Source organism: Salmo trutta, chromosome 16, assembly GCF_901001165.1.
Source record: "Salmo trutta chromosome 16, fSalTru1.1, whole genome shotgun sequence".
Classification (NCBI taxonomy): Eukaryota; Metazoa; Chordata; class Actinopteri; order Salmoniformes; family Salmonidae; genus Salmo; species Salmo trutta.
The window spans coordinates 25551925-25566736 of NC_042972.1; the positions used below are offsets into that span (position 1 = coordinate 25551925).

The 14812-nt window shown below is 42.6% G+C and overlaps 1 protein-coding gene across 2 annotated transcripts; it reads right to left on the reverse strand.

Annotated features, from left to right (window-relative positions):
* Positions 1–617: 617 nt before the first annotated feature.
* Positions 618–7027, reverse strand: LOC115150380 (myogenesis-regulating glycosidase). 2 transcript variants are annotated; one of them, XM_029693613.1, is made up of 3 exons: positions 6925–7027; positions 4314–4820; positions 618–3937 (listed from the first exon to the last, which is right to left on the reverse strand). In XM_029693613.1, the coding sequence occupies exons 2-3, from the start codon at positions 4577–4579 to the stop codon at positions 2149–2151; spliced, it is 2055 nt and encodes a 684-aa protein (XP_029549473.1). In that variant the 5' UTR covers positions 4580–4820; positions 6925–7027; the 3' UTR covers positions 618–2148. The 2 variants fall into 2 exon arrangements, with proteins under 2 accessions (XP_029549473.1, XP_029549474.1); XM_029693614.1 differs by lacking the exon at positions 6925–7027 and adding an exon at positions 5474–5585 and having other exon boundaries at positions 629–3937.
* Between the last annotated feature and the right edge of the window lie 7785 nt (positions 7028–14812).

Genomic DNA, 14812 nt, shown 5'->3' on the forward strand with positions numbered 1-14812 from the left:
GTGATGCAAGCAAATACAACTGCAAATCAGACTGCTTGACTTTATGGTGGGAGACCCTCATAATAACTCTCCCACATACAAACAATGTAATCTGTCAATCTAATACACATCTACCTGTTCCAGGTCACATAATGCTGAACGTGTATTGATAAGCCTTCGCATATTGTGGTTTTGGCCAGAATTACTATATTATGCTGTTCACTAGAAAAATATATAATAAAAAGGTACTTCATATAAAAATGAATCAAAGCAGTTTCATCTGCAATGAGAGTCCCTGCAAACTATGTTGCTATTTCACTCATGTTTTTGGCTTGCATACAAAATCTCCTGTCATGGGTAAAGATTGCTCTGAAATTCAAAGGAAAGTCTGTCAGCATCTTGATGTTTTTGTTTTGTATGTACCAAAAGTGGAAAACACTTAGGCTAGTTCCAGCGAGTCTTTCAGGAGAGCATAGATCTACTCTTGTAAGGTAATAGTGCTAGACATAGACGATGACGTCTAGACTAAAGGTCGATATGAGAACTGCTATAAATAAGCAGGGATGTTATGGAGAAGCTTCTGCCAGTAAAAACAATGACCCCTGGGTGACCTAAGAGTTCACATTACCACAACATGGTGAATCACACGTACACAGGTTCAGTCTTTAAGGTCTCCAAGGACTGGCTAACAAAACAGTAAAAACATTTAGCAATATAACAATTACAAAGAGTAGTGACATTCAAATATCTGTCAGAAGTATAATTCATGCAGTCATAAGTCATACTGAAAATGTGGCAGTATATTATTTGTTAAACGGCATTTAGGACAGTCTGGATGGATATTTGACATATGTCACACAGTGGTTCCAGTTCAAAGTTCAGTTCACTCAGACCTCATAGCATCTTACATATTGGATTATTCCATTATTGCCTGCTTAAACAAAAATTCAATAGCACCCATTTCAAGTCCTCTCAATGAAGCCTGTAATGTAAAGACTATTTAGCCAAAGGTTGAGGGTATAATATTAAAAAGTGACACCAAATTAAATGGATAGTTTGTCACTTAAAACATTGCAAGACTGAGAAGAGTAATTAAGCTTTAAGCACTCAAAAAGACATGTCTAACCACCTACTTCCATGTCAAGAAGTGTGTCCCAGTATGTCTGAGCGGCTTGTATGAGTGGAGGCTTGGAGATGCTAAACATGTTTATGTTAATTAATGGTCAGTTACCGTGAGACCAGCAGTCTTTTGCATGACATTAACCGGCTGACAAAATGTTATGACCGCCACAGTCCTAGTCCCAGATGGCACCCTATTCCCTATATAGTGCACTATTTTTGCCTTCTACATAGGGAATAGGGTGCCACTTGGGAAGCAAGACAAGGTTAACAACAGGGAAATATGACACCCAACTTCCTGAGAAATCTTCAAGTGAAGAATCTCACGTGCAGGTTCTTTTGATTTCAGAGTGGCGAGAACCAGAACAACCACTGACTGAACAATTACACACTGTATTGTTAAGTGCATTGACACAATAACAAAAATATCAGCAAAACAAAAAAAATCATTAACATATAAGTATACAAGGCATTTTCACATGTCACAATATACATCTTCCCTTCTTAGTGTGTTGACTCATAAATAAGACATGAAAGCATTCAAATATCTGCCCTTAAAAATGTCTAAAAGACAGCCGATGACTATTCTGTTAATAGTCGACCGTTATGTCATGCTGAATAAATGTTTGGGTCATATGTCTCTCGTGATACATAATTGTAATGCATAAACATATCTACATTCCAGAGGATGCTGGTGGGAGGGTCTATAGGAGGACGGGCTCAATGTAATGGGTGGAATGGCATAAATGGAACGGTAAACACATATGAAAACCACGCTTGACTCCATTCCATTAATTCCATTCCAGCAATTACAATTACCCTGTCCTCCTATAACTCCTCCCACCTGCATCCTCTGCTACATTCCTGGTTCATTGCAAAGGCACATGTTTGAGCAAGCAGGAAAGGTTTCTCCTTGATCATTCTTCAATAATAGTGATTCTAAATTTACAAGAACACAAATGTGCTGTGAGCCCTGACTTCAGAGAAAATACTATAAACAAATGCATGCAGGGCCACAAGCTAAGCTGTCCAGCCTTGTAACCCTCTTCACTAAACCCAGACAAAGTAAGCAATTTCATCAAGATCTACCGGGTAGTCTGTAAGGTGCAGAGGCTCCTTAATATCAAACCGTTCTCCCTTGTAGCTCCGCCAGTGTCCAGCCGGGAGATAGATGTCCCTCTCCTGCTTTCCAGGCTCCAGTACTGGCGCCACCATGAGGTCGTCCCCTATCAGGAACTGGGAGTCAATCTTATAAGCAGTCTCGTCGCCAGTGGCGATCCACCACAGAGGTCGTATGATGGGGTCTCCTGTGTCCAGCACCTCCCCAGCAAGTTCCAGAACCCGTGGGGCCACTATGCTCTCATGGATAGCAGTGTACTTCCGGGCGATCTCCACCACCTCGTTATCATACTCCCAGGGAGGGATGGAGAACTGCATGGAGGGCATAAAAGCCGACAGCTCCAGCCAACGGATGTAGAGCTCACGGTCCGGTAAAGTGCGCTCACCATCAGTGCGGTTCAGATAGGCGTTGCCACCGATCATGTCCGGTAGGATGAACTGGTAGCCGAGAATGCTGATGGTAAGCACGGTGGGAATAAGGGACTTGAGGCCTAGCTCATAGCCCCAAACAGAGTCCCGGTCAATGGGCCTGAAGAAGCAGGAGATGTTCTGGGACTGGTAGCCTGAACGCAGCTCGGCCCGCTCATTGTAAGGAATAGCCATCTCGGTGTAGCGACGGGTGAACGTGCTAGGGTCGCGAAGGGGTGTTTTTGTGCTGAATTGCCAGGGCAAGTAGTTTGTCTCGCCCGCATCCAGCTTGAAGGAGGACACTCCGTACTTGGATCGTAAAGACCGCAGGTGGGAGGCGAACCAATCACGGGCCTCTGGGTTGGTAAAGTCTAGAATTCCCCCGATGCCGTTCCACCAGCTTACCAAAGCCGGAAGACGACCTGTAGGTTCTCGGACAAAAAGCCCTCTTTCTACACAGGTGTGAAAATTTTCAGAGTCATAGTTGACAAAAGGGTGTGTCCAGAGAGAGACCAGAAAACCGTCTGTTTTGAGCTTCTGGAACATGGCTGTAGCGTTGGGAAACTTGGCCAAGTCAAAATCAAATTCCCCATAGCGGTTTGTGTAGCGATCGTCTAGCTCCAGGTGGCTACAGTTGAAGCCATGCTTGCGGATGTTGGCAGCAAACTTCAACAGTTTCTCTTGGTCTATGTCAGTCTTATGTAGCGCCCACGTGGACCAGATGGGATGGCGGAACATGGCTTTGGAAGGCACCTTGTTGGGCTTGTTGAAGTATCTGCGTACCATGTACTTGTGAATGGATGTGACATCCAAGCCCACACAGACTCTGTAGCTGAGTTCAGCAGAAGGTGCCTCACCAGGGTTTGGCTTGTAAGGGGTGTCATGGTACCTCGCCTGGAAGTACATGGTCTTCTCTGTGTCGTTCCAGCCAAGATGAAAGGGCACAGAGTCATTGATCTTAATGGCCGTGGCATTGGATGAGAGCCAGTAGCGTTCCAAGATGCCCCCAAAGCCGTTTCGGTTTGAGTAGATATCACTGGTGACAAAGGGTTTGGGTGCCTGCTGCCCGGAGATGGATATAGGCCAATGCTGTATGGCAGTCTCGGCTCCACCATACCAGTGTGAGACGTTGTAGGTCATGGCGTGCTCCACGGGCAGGTTGGGAACCAATTCTTCCCAACGCACACGGTAGCATTGGACTGTATTGTCAAATACAGTCTGGATGAAAAACTTGAGTTTCCTATCACTGGTGCGCCCACAGCTCAGTATCTCCCCCTCCTTAGAACACGAGTCTAAGTCCAGGGTGCCAGACCTGTCATTCAACATTTAGAGAAGAATGATCAGTTACATATCACATTTCTTTGCATTCAAGTCTCAGGCTATATTCATGTTAGAGTAGTTGATTTATGATTACATTTGGCACTTTAAAATATAAATACCTGAATAAGCTTATATTGTTTCTGAGATCAAATCATGACTAGTTTGATTATTTTTAAAAGGGGAACTGTACCAGATTACGAGGCAAGCATGCTTTCCACTCCCCAGTACATTAATTTGAATTGGATACAGGTATATAATAGAAAGAAATTCTCAAATCACAAATAAACACACTTTCCATAATGATTAATAGTAACTGTTGGTTAATGAATACTGATTGAAGCGGTCCTATTCTGAAGCGAATCGCAAACCTGAAAGACATCCTGAAGACAATAGCCCCTGCCTGGTTGCGAATGATGTAGCCATCCTTGTTGAGGTCCAGAAGTTCTGTCTTGAGCAGTTCAGCCTTGCGCAGAGAACCAATGTAATAGCACCATGCGGTCACCGCAGCAATCACCAGCACCAACCCTAAGACACTTGCTACAACTAGGGGACGAGCGTCCCTTTTCAGTTTCTGTTTGATGGGTGTAGCGTTGGTAACTGTGCCCCCTGCACCTCCTGGTACCACTTGGTACATTCTGGTTATTGTTCAACAGTCCCCCAGTGAAATGGGTTGTAAGAAATCCCTTAAATTGGTGAAAGTGTCTTTAAAAGTAAAGCAGGAGTCCCCTGATTGACACACCAGTCACAACACAGTTCTTCCTATATGCAGAGACTTCTATGAGGCATGGCCTTGCAGACTGCCAAGGGAATGTGTCTTGGTTATTTCTTCAGTAGGCGTTGCTCTCTTCCCCCAAGATTTTAATCGGTTTACCTGCCTGAACGAAAAGAAAGATAACCGTCTTTTAGATCAAAAGTGTCAAGTCAAAGTTTCACCCTAGTAGTTCTTCAGATCTAAAATCACAGAGAGAGAGGGAGGGAGAGAGTTTACTTGCTGCTGACCCCCTCTATAAATAAACCACTCACCAATTGTTTGAAATCAAAAAGAAAACGAAGAGAAGATATTCATTTTCTCTACTATCACTTTCAGAGTCTGCCCTGCAGCAATACCAAAATGTTTTTTGGTTCAAACACAGACCTTATTTGTATGCAATCAGGTAGATTTTGGAGTCGATGCAGGGCGAATTCAGGCCTACGCTGAGTCTTTTGTTCTAAAACCCCACGAAAGCCAATAAGAGGCACACATACAAAACATCCTGTCGCACTAAGTTAATATAATGCCAGTCACGGAACCTTTGACCACATTAGTGCAACTTAAGGGAAATGGGTAACCAAAGCAACAACTCCACTCAGCCATGGGGGTAGGTGGGAATAATCATCAAACCAGGGGCTAAGAGTTTGCCAATGCGCTGACTCATATGTAAACACACAGAAGCTTCAAACACACACAAAACCTCAAGGGTCTTCCCTGGTAGGCCAAAACTAAGCAGACAGGGTGGTTCTGGGTCATTACATGGCTGATGTTAGTTACCAGGACAAATCCAGAGAGAAGTTCAATTCAAGATGCACCAGGCCCAGTGATATCTGTTCTCTGCCTCTCTCTGAAACCTCTTGCGTGCTGACTGGTATGCCTTCATAGCCTGCTTGTGCTGCTGGGGGTCGATAATTGTAGTTAATTAGCAATCTAATGGTCTAATTCTGTGTTCAACCAGCCTTGCTATGGATTTTAACCTCAACGTGAAAGCCAACCAATCTTGAAGGGTAAGCAATGGATTTTACATTAACAGGCTGTGGCTGCCAGACCCAACATAGCACAAGTATTAGCATACAATTACATGTGATAGCCAAGGTGATACCAAAAAATGCATGAATCATGTTTTTTGGCCAATGGTCTGTGAAGGTTAGGCCTACTAGTTGTCATTTCAGCTGATTTGCTATCAGCTAGGCTTGTGCAAATGTCTGTGTGAAATAAACACTGCTGACAGGAACCAGGAATGTTTCACAAGATATAAGAGCAAGGAAGTTAGTGTGTTTATTTTAGTAACCCCACCCTAAATATAAAATGTCCACTTGAGTGAAGAAAATATATTAAACTGGGTGGTTCGAACCCTGAATGCTGATTGGCTGAACGCTGTGGTATATCAAATCGTACACCAGGGATAGGACAAAACATTCATGTGTACTTCTCTAATTACGTTTGTAACCAGTTTATAATTGCAATATGTCACCTCAGGGGTTTGTGATATGGCCAATATACCACGACTAAGGACCGTATCCAAGTACTCCGCGTTGCGTCGTAATTTAGAACAGCCCTTAACCGCGGTATGTTGGCCATATGCAACACCCCCTCGTGTCTTATTGCTTAATTATACCATACAAACTTTAACCCAACTAGTCTACTTTGTAATACCCATGAGAGATTGCTTTATCGATCCAGCCAGGCATAAACCGTTAAGCAACTTGAAGAGTTGATGTGTTCTGAGAAAGCGTTTTGACAACCTTGCTATTTTGACACAATACGCAGGGCAGTCATTGACAGTGCTAAGTAGCTCTTTTACAACGGGTGAGTATAATTTGTGGAACGTTCCAACAGGAATCTTCGTAAATAACGAGGTTGCCCACAAACAACGCATAAAAAGTTGTACAGCGGCATAATAAGATACCGGGTAGGGTGTGGGCTATTTCACGTTTTTCAAGCACAACGTTTATTCCGAAAATTCCTCACTCTGGTAGCCTATGGATAAACATTAAGAATAAGTTACGTGGCGAGTTGATGCCTATTCGGCAGCTAGTTAGCTAGGTGAATTGATAATGCTACTTTGTATGCGTTTGTTGGCAACCTTGTACTTTACGAAGTTTTTGGAATAGATTCCTGTTGGAACGTTCCACAAATTACACCCACCCACTTACAACTAAAACAAAATCTGTATATTAATAACACGATGGGTGTTTAATAGGAGAATTCATTGCAATAATACTCACCGTTCAAGGTTGCGAAATATCCTCTTCCACACACAAAGCTTGGGAGGTGTATGGTTGCATCGAGTCTGGTCGAATTGCTTGCGCTCACAAAAACAAGACTCCATAGGGTGCCTGGGAAATGTAGTTTCAGATGTTAAGTTCATACAACAACAAAAAAGACGTCATTAAATCGTTTAGTTTTGGTTTCATTAGCTAGGTTTCCATCCAATTGGCAACAGATTTTCATGCAAATATTCTAAAATCGGCATAAAAACAATATGCGCAAAAAAACAAACCAAAATGAATTATACTTCTTCTGTTAATAAAAAATATATATATAATTTAACCTTTATTTAACTAGGCAAGTCAGTTAAGAACAAATTGTTATTTACAATGACGGGCTACCAAAAGGCAAAAGGCCTCCTGTGGGGAAGAGGGCTGGGATTAAAAATAACAATGAATTCAATAAAAATAAAATATAGGACAGGACACATTCATCACGACAAGAGAGACAACACAACACTAAAGGCAGACCTAAAACAACAACATAGCATGGCAGCAACATGTAGCAACATGGCAGCAGCACAAAACAGGGTACAAACATTATTGGGCACAGACAACAGCACAAAGGGCAAGAAGGTAGAGACAACAATACATCACGCAAAGCAGCCCCAACTGTCAGTAAGAGTGTCCATGATTGAGTCTTTGGCCTGGGAGGGCGATACTTCTTCTGTCGCCAGTACCCCTTGCAGGTCTTCCACTGAGAAATATTTCAGGCCCAAACACTTTTCTGACGATTCTCGTTTGACAAACATTCACTAATGGTTGGGGCGTATTCACTACCTTAATAACATCAACACTAGCGCCACTTGCGTTCTCAATTCTTTCGACTGCCAGTAAGAGATTCTATAACCTACCCTTACTTTTGCCACCTTGACCTCCTTCACCTTTACAGGGCACTCCAATAACTCTAGAATGTCAGTTGCAACACTGACATTCTTCACTCTGATTTTCAATATACTCCTTTCACCTGCAAACATTTGAAACATGGCCAAATCCTTTACAGTTATTGCATTGTGGTGGCTTGTGGACAAATTCTCTTACTGCATACTTTACATAACCTAACTTTATATGTGTGGGGATGTGCTCTTTATCAAATAACTAAAGAACCAATAGACTTTCTTCCTTTTCTCCATTCACCATGCATTTCAGATGACGACCCACCACATCTTGGATTCTCTTGAATAATTCAATATCTACTTCCATCGACACCCCGGCTATGACTCTTACGATGTGCTCTACTCCTTCAGTTCAAAGTATAATACTTCAGAATTTGACATTCTTGTGATTTCCAATGCATTCTTCTTCAGTGACACAATTAACCAGCAAAAGCCCACTCCTGGTCTAAAATGTAAAAATGTCAAAAATGGTCACTCCGATTGATTCCACTTTTCCCAAAACATGCTTCACCTTCTTCGATACCTCAAACGGGTTTCCCAGATACACATCCTTATTTAAAAAATGCAGCCCAGCAAGAAACAAATTCTTATCCAACCTACACTCCTCATCCATTCCAATTTTTGACATGTGTTTCCATCAAATTGACTTGTTGGGGATAAAAGGCTAAGCATTTTGCGGTTAAATTCCCATGTACCGAATAAAAAATACAAGTTAAATGGGTTTCCATCACATTCAACTCTACTGATGGCTTTCTCACAAAATGCGTTATTGCGTGATATTGCGAGTGTGCCATCTCTGGTATTGGCAAATGGCTTTAGCCAACAGCTCACAGATACAGTGCGGGTATAGCGTATGTGATGAGATTATTATGGACAAAAGAGCAAGATTATTTTTATTTGTCAAACAGCAGCCAAGCATCGGTGATCATGTCACCAGAATAAGAACCTCAATATTTATTGGAAAGGAGCATCAAGCTCATCACCTTGCACTTACACCTCCTGTGAAGTTCATCATAACTTTCATCTGTAGCCTAATAAAATGCATGGTTTCCTGATGAGTCATAGTGGGAAGACCACACAACATGTCATCGTGTGACTCCCAAGTTTACTTCAATGTGATGGTTATTATATAAATATTTGCCCATAAAAGCGTTTCCACTGACATTTCTCACATAATAAATTGTACTGACACAAAAAGATCAAACCATGTGCCCTGCATTAAAGACTACAACTGGCTAAAGAAAATTGTGATACAAAGTATACCAGTTTCATTTAAGGAGCAAAAAATTGACAGCTGCCATACAGGTTGCAAAATAGTTGGGAGGAGATTTTCGATGTACCGATTCCATGGCACATGGTTTGTGAACTGATATACAAAACAACGCAGGATTCAAAACTTTGAGTTTTTCAATTGAAATGATTATACAAAATGCTTGCAACCAATATAATGTTATGTATATGGGGGATACAACCATTCCAGCTCTGCAGATTTTGCTGCGAAGAGACCGAATCATTAGATCACTTGTTTTGGTACTGCCCATATGTAGCTTGTTTTTGGTTGCAGGTTAACTAATGGCTGCAATATTTATTTTGAGCCAACTCTGCAAATAGCACTGCTGGGTGATTTAAAAAGTCCTAGTCAATTGATCAATAATAGAATAATACTCTTAGCAAAGGTGTTTATCTTTCATTTACAATCTGTAGAAACTATGAGAATAGAAAGGTTCAGAACTTTTGTGAAACAGCACAGTACGGCAGCTAGAAACTGGATGGTCTTCAGAGATAGTGGGAGGGGTTTAGGGTAGCTGAAGGCTGAGACTAAAAACAAACAAAAGATAGTTCATTTTACATTAGTTGTCTGTGAAAGTTATGTCGTATGAAAAAGCTGGAAGTGGAAGCCTAAGTACTGTTTTCCATTAGGTTACTCCAATTAGGCAAGGGGTGGTAGAGTTAGGGGAAAATAATAAAGAAGAAAAATATAAATATATATATTTATATTTATATTTAATCAACATGAAGTCATATTAATCTTAATTATTAGTCTCCTCCATTAGAATGAATCACAGAGACAAACTCAGCCAACCTTTCTTAGGAATCCCAATAATCAACAGTGTATATGCAACACTTCACTGCTTTATTTTCAGGTCTGACAATAGACTTTGCAGTGCGTCATTATAATAATACATGCACTGGTTAACTGATTTGGACAGTCCTGTTAAAGAACCAAAACTAAAATACATAAGAAATGAATAGCTCATACTCTTCCCCTGTATGTTTTTCAGGAGTGGTTGAAGTTCTCTGATTGAGAGGTCAGTCATTGGTTTGTGTAGCCAGCCTGCAGAGGGCAGCATGTGTGTTGTTTTGGATGAGCTGAGTGGAGGTATGTGAGGTTGATCTGTATCCACAGCACTCAAGAGAGCATGCACGTTTGCTATCTGGTGGGAGAAGAGCCACATAAGACACTGCACAACAGTAGGCCCTATGTAGGCCTACAAAATAAATACAAACACACACGCACAGACACACATTTTAAATACTTTATTTCAATCGACTAATCGCATTACAGTTCAAGAAGGATTCAAATATTTCAAAGGTCATATGGCCATTTATGGGTAAACAAAAGCAATGTCATACTGGTTTGGACCAGACAGCATCAGATAGATGGCCTACATGTAGAGCAACAGAGGGGCGCTGTTTCACTCGCTCAGATGCCTTCTCCTGTGACATTCAGCCTCTTGTGAATTGAAGGACAATTATAAAACACAGAGATACTAAAAATACAAGTTTTATTAAAAAAATTGTATTGGTCCATTTTTTGGGGAAGCCTGGCTTCCCTTGGCATCCATGAATACACGCCACTGAGTTTTGCATACTAAGTCATGCATAGTTCGTTTAGTCTTGGTATGTTGCATTGAAAGGGATTAATATTGCATTGACTCAATCACAATTCCCACAGTAAAGCGAAATGTTGATAGTGTTAACCTGTTATGGATAGGGGGCAGTATTTTCACGGCCGGATAAAAACGTACCCGATTTAATCTGATTATTACTCCTGCCCAGAAACTAGAATATAAATATAATTATTAGCTTTGGATAGAAAACACTCCAAAGTATTCCGACCGGGAGTCGTTGAATCCGTTCAGAGACGATAGAATAACAACATGGTGTCGTCTCTTGCACGAGCATGAATCCCTTTGTCCGCTGATAGACCACTTAGCAAAAGCGCTCGTGTGTTTCAGCCAGGGCTTGTAATTACGTCATTCAGCTTTTTCCCGGGCTCTGAGATCCCATGGGAGCCGTAGGAAGTGTCACGTAACAGCCGAGATCCTTTGTAATGGATAGAGATAATCAAGAAGGGCAAGAAATGGCCAGACAGGGTACTTCCTGAACAGAATCTTCTCAGGTTTTGGCCTGCCATATGAGTTCTGTTATACTCACAGACACCATTCCAACAGTTTTAGAAACTTTAGAGTGTTTTCTATCCAAATCTACTAATTATATGCAATTATATGTTTCTGGGCAAGAGTAGTAACCAGTTTAAATCGGGTATGTTTTTTATCCGGCCATGCAAATACGGCCCCCTAGCCCCAACAGGTTTTAACAAGTTCATTGGTGATGTTGTACCCACAGCGTCTATTAAAACATTCCCCAACCAGAAACCGTTGATTGATGGCAGCATTCGCACAAAACTGAACGAGCGAACCACTGCTTTTAATTAGGGCAAGGTGACCGGAAACATGACCGAATACAAACAGTGTAGCTATTCCCTCCGCAAGGCAATCAAACAAGCTAAGCGTCAGTACAGAGACAAAGTGGAGTCGCAATTCAACGGCTCAGACACGAGAGGTATGTGGCAGGGTCTACAGTCAATCACGGACTACAAAAGAAAAACCAGCCCCGTCGCGGATCACAATGCCTTGCTCCCAGACAGACTGAACAACTTTTTTGCTCGCTTTGAGGACAATACAGTGCCACTGACACGGCCCGCTACCAAAACCTGCGGGCTCTCCTTCACTGTAGCCAACGTGAGTAAAACATTTAAACGTGTTAACCCTCGCAAGGCTGCAGGCCCAGACGGCATCCCCGCCGCGTCCTCAGAGCATGCGCAGACCAGCTGGCTGGTGTGTTTACAGACATATTCAATCAATCCTTATCCCAGTCTGCTGTCCCCACATGCTTCAAGAGGGCCACCATTGTTCCTGTTTCTTGGGAACAGGAACAATGGTGGCCCTCTAAGGTAACTGAGCTAAATGACTACTGCCCTGTAGCACTCACTTCCGTCATCATGAAGTGCTTTGAGAGACTAGTCAAGGACCATATCACCTCCACCCTACCTGACACCCTAGACCCACTCCAATTTGCTTACCGCCACAATAGGTCCACAGACGATGCAATCACCATCACACTGCCCTACCCATCTGGACATGAGGAATACCTATGTAAGAATGCTGTTCATTGATTATAGCTAAGCATTTAACACCATAGTACCCTCCAAACTCGTCATTAAGCTCGAGACCCTGGGTCTCGACCCCGCCCTGTGGAACTGGGTCCTGGACTTCCTGACGGGCCGCCCCCAGGTGGTGAGGGTAGGTAACAACATCTCCACCCCGCTGATCCTCAACACTGGGTCCCCAAAAGGGTGCGTTCTCAGCCCTCTACTGTACTCCCTGTTCCCCCATGACTGGGTGGCCATGCACGCCTCCAACTCAATCATCAAGTTTGCAGACGACACTACAGTGGTAGGCTTGATTACCAACAACAACGAGACGGCCTACAGGGAGGAGGTGAGGGCCCTCGGAGTGTGGTGTCAGGAAAATAACCTCACACTCAATGTCAACAAAACAAAGGAGATGATCGTGGACTTCAGGAAACAGCAGAGGGAGCAGCCCCCTATCTACATTGACCGGACAGTAGTGGAGAGGGTGGAGAGTTTTAAGTTCCTTGGCGTACACATCACGGACAAACTGAAATGGTCCACCCACACAGACAACGTGATGAAGAAGGCGCAACAGCGCCAGGCTGTCAGGCTGTCAGGCTGTATCACCTGTCAGGCTGTATCACCGCCTGGTACGGCAGCTGTCAGGCTGTATCCTGTCAGGCTGTATCACCGCCTGGTACGGCAGCTGCTCCGCCCATAACCGGAAGGCTCTCCAGAGGGTAGTGAGGTCTGCACAACACATCACCGGGTGCAAACTACCTGCCCTCCAGGATACCTACACCACCCGATGTCACAGGAAGGCCAAAAAGATCATCAAGGACAACAACCACACATGGTTAGCTGGTGTTAATGCAAGTGTAGCAAAATGCTACTGCCTGTTCACCCCGCTATCATCCAGAAGGCGAGGTCAGTACAGGTGCATCAAAGCGGGGACCGAGAGACTGAAAAACAGCTTCTATCTCAAGGCCATCAGACTGTTAAACAGCCATCACTAACATTGAGTGGCTGCTGCCAACATATTGACTCAACTCCACCCACTTTAATAATGGAAAAATTGATGTAATCAATTTATCACTAGCCACTTTATATTATATAATGTTTACTTACCCTACATTACTCATCTCTTATGTATATACTGTACGCTATACCATCTACTGCATCTTGATGTAATGTATCACTAGCCACTTTAAACAATGTCACTTCATATAATGTTTTCATACCCTGCATTGCTCATCTCATATGTATATACTGTACTCTATACCATCTACTGCATCTTGCCTATGCCATTCGACCATCACACATTTATATATTTTTATGTACATATTCGTATTCATTTCTTTACACTTGTGTGTATAAGGTAGTTGTTGTGAAATTGTTAGGTTATATTACTTTTTAGATATTACGGCATGTTCGGAACTAGAGGCACAAGCATTTTGCTACACTTGCATTAACACCAGCTAACCATGTGTATGTGATAAATAAATTTGATTTGATTTGAAATGATGAGAAGATGAAAAGTCAATGTTGAACTGGTAGAATGGTGCACAGACATTTGTACCTGGGTTATGCTGAAAAGAGAAATGCAGGACAGGAGGGAAGAGTGGGCATCCGTTGTTTACAGCAGCAGCTGACCCCTAGGACACTGCCCTGGAGGCCCTGTGACTCATCTGTAGTTTCCTGAGCTACAGGAAGTCCTGTTTGGGCAGATGAGGAAAGATAGGAAATAAGACATGTCTCTCAACTCTTGGCACAGAAGATGTATGATTGGTTTGATAGGCTCAGGTGAAGCATTGTGGATAATTATGGATTTTGTAACACTTGTTAGGTTCTAAATGAACCTAGTAAAACTCACGGACGATTAGTAAAGCTTAAACCAAGTTTATTCACCCATTGGGTCATCCACCAGTATGTATACCCCAATTTGGGGTGGAATCTCCTCCTTCTTTCTAAACATTGCATCTTTGTTGCTAGGCAGGAAATTAAGTGAAGCGGGCAATAAACTGTTTCTTCTCCCTTAACCTCGGCACCCTTCCACATATCTCCACCCTTGTCAGTGCCTGCCAACATGCGATCATCTTTCCTTCGTGATTCAAAAATAAACACCACTGCATGTTAAATAAAAAATAAACAAATTAGAATAACCAATCAACTTAGAATTACAACTCTTGATAACTCCATAAGAAAATAATGGTATCCCATAAGGTAATGGTAAAATAGACTAGAGACTAGTGTCTCTCATTCATATTATAATTAAATATCACCTGTCTTGATCATTTCTTGTGAGGTTGATTCCTCTGTGTACGTGCTGAGCTTGAGCTGAGGAGCCATGATCTCCCCAGTCTCTATACAGTACCTCTCCTACACAGAGCTGTGTCTCACTCTCCACCTCTCCTACCCCACCTTAACCCATAAGAGTATAAGCCCTGTCTAAGCCGGGGGAGGGTGGGGGGTACTACCAAGCTATATGAAATTGTTTTAAGAAGGTCATACCAAGGATCATTTTACTATTTGA

What these genes read in the sequence shown, in the direction of transcription:
- LOC115150380 (XM_029693613.1), bottom strand. Translation starts at nt 4,579, where the DNA reads ATGTACCAAGTGGTACCAGGAGGTGCAGGGGGCACAGTTACCAACGCT. An exon ending in GTCTTCAGGATGTCTTTCAG is followed by an intron (nt 3,938 to 4,313) that starts GTTTGCGATTCG and finishes GTTGAATGACAG; the next exon opens with GTCTGGCACCCTGGACTTAG.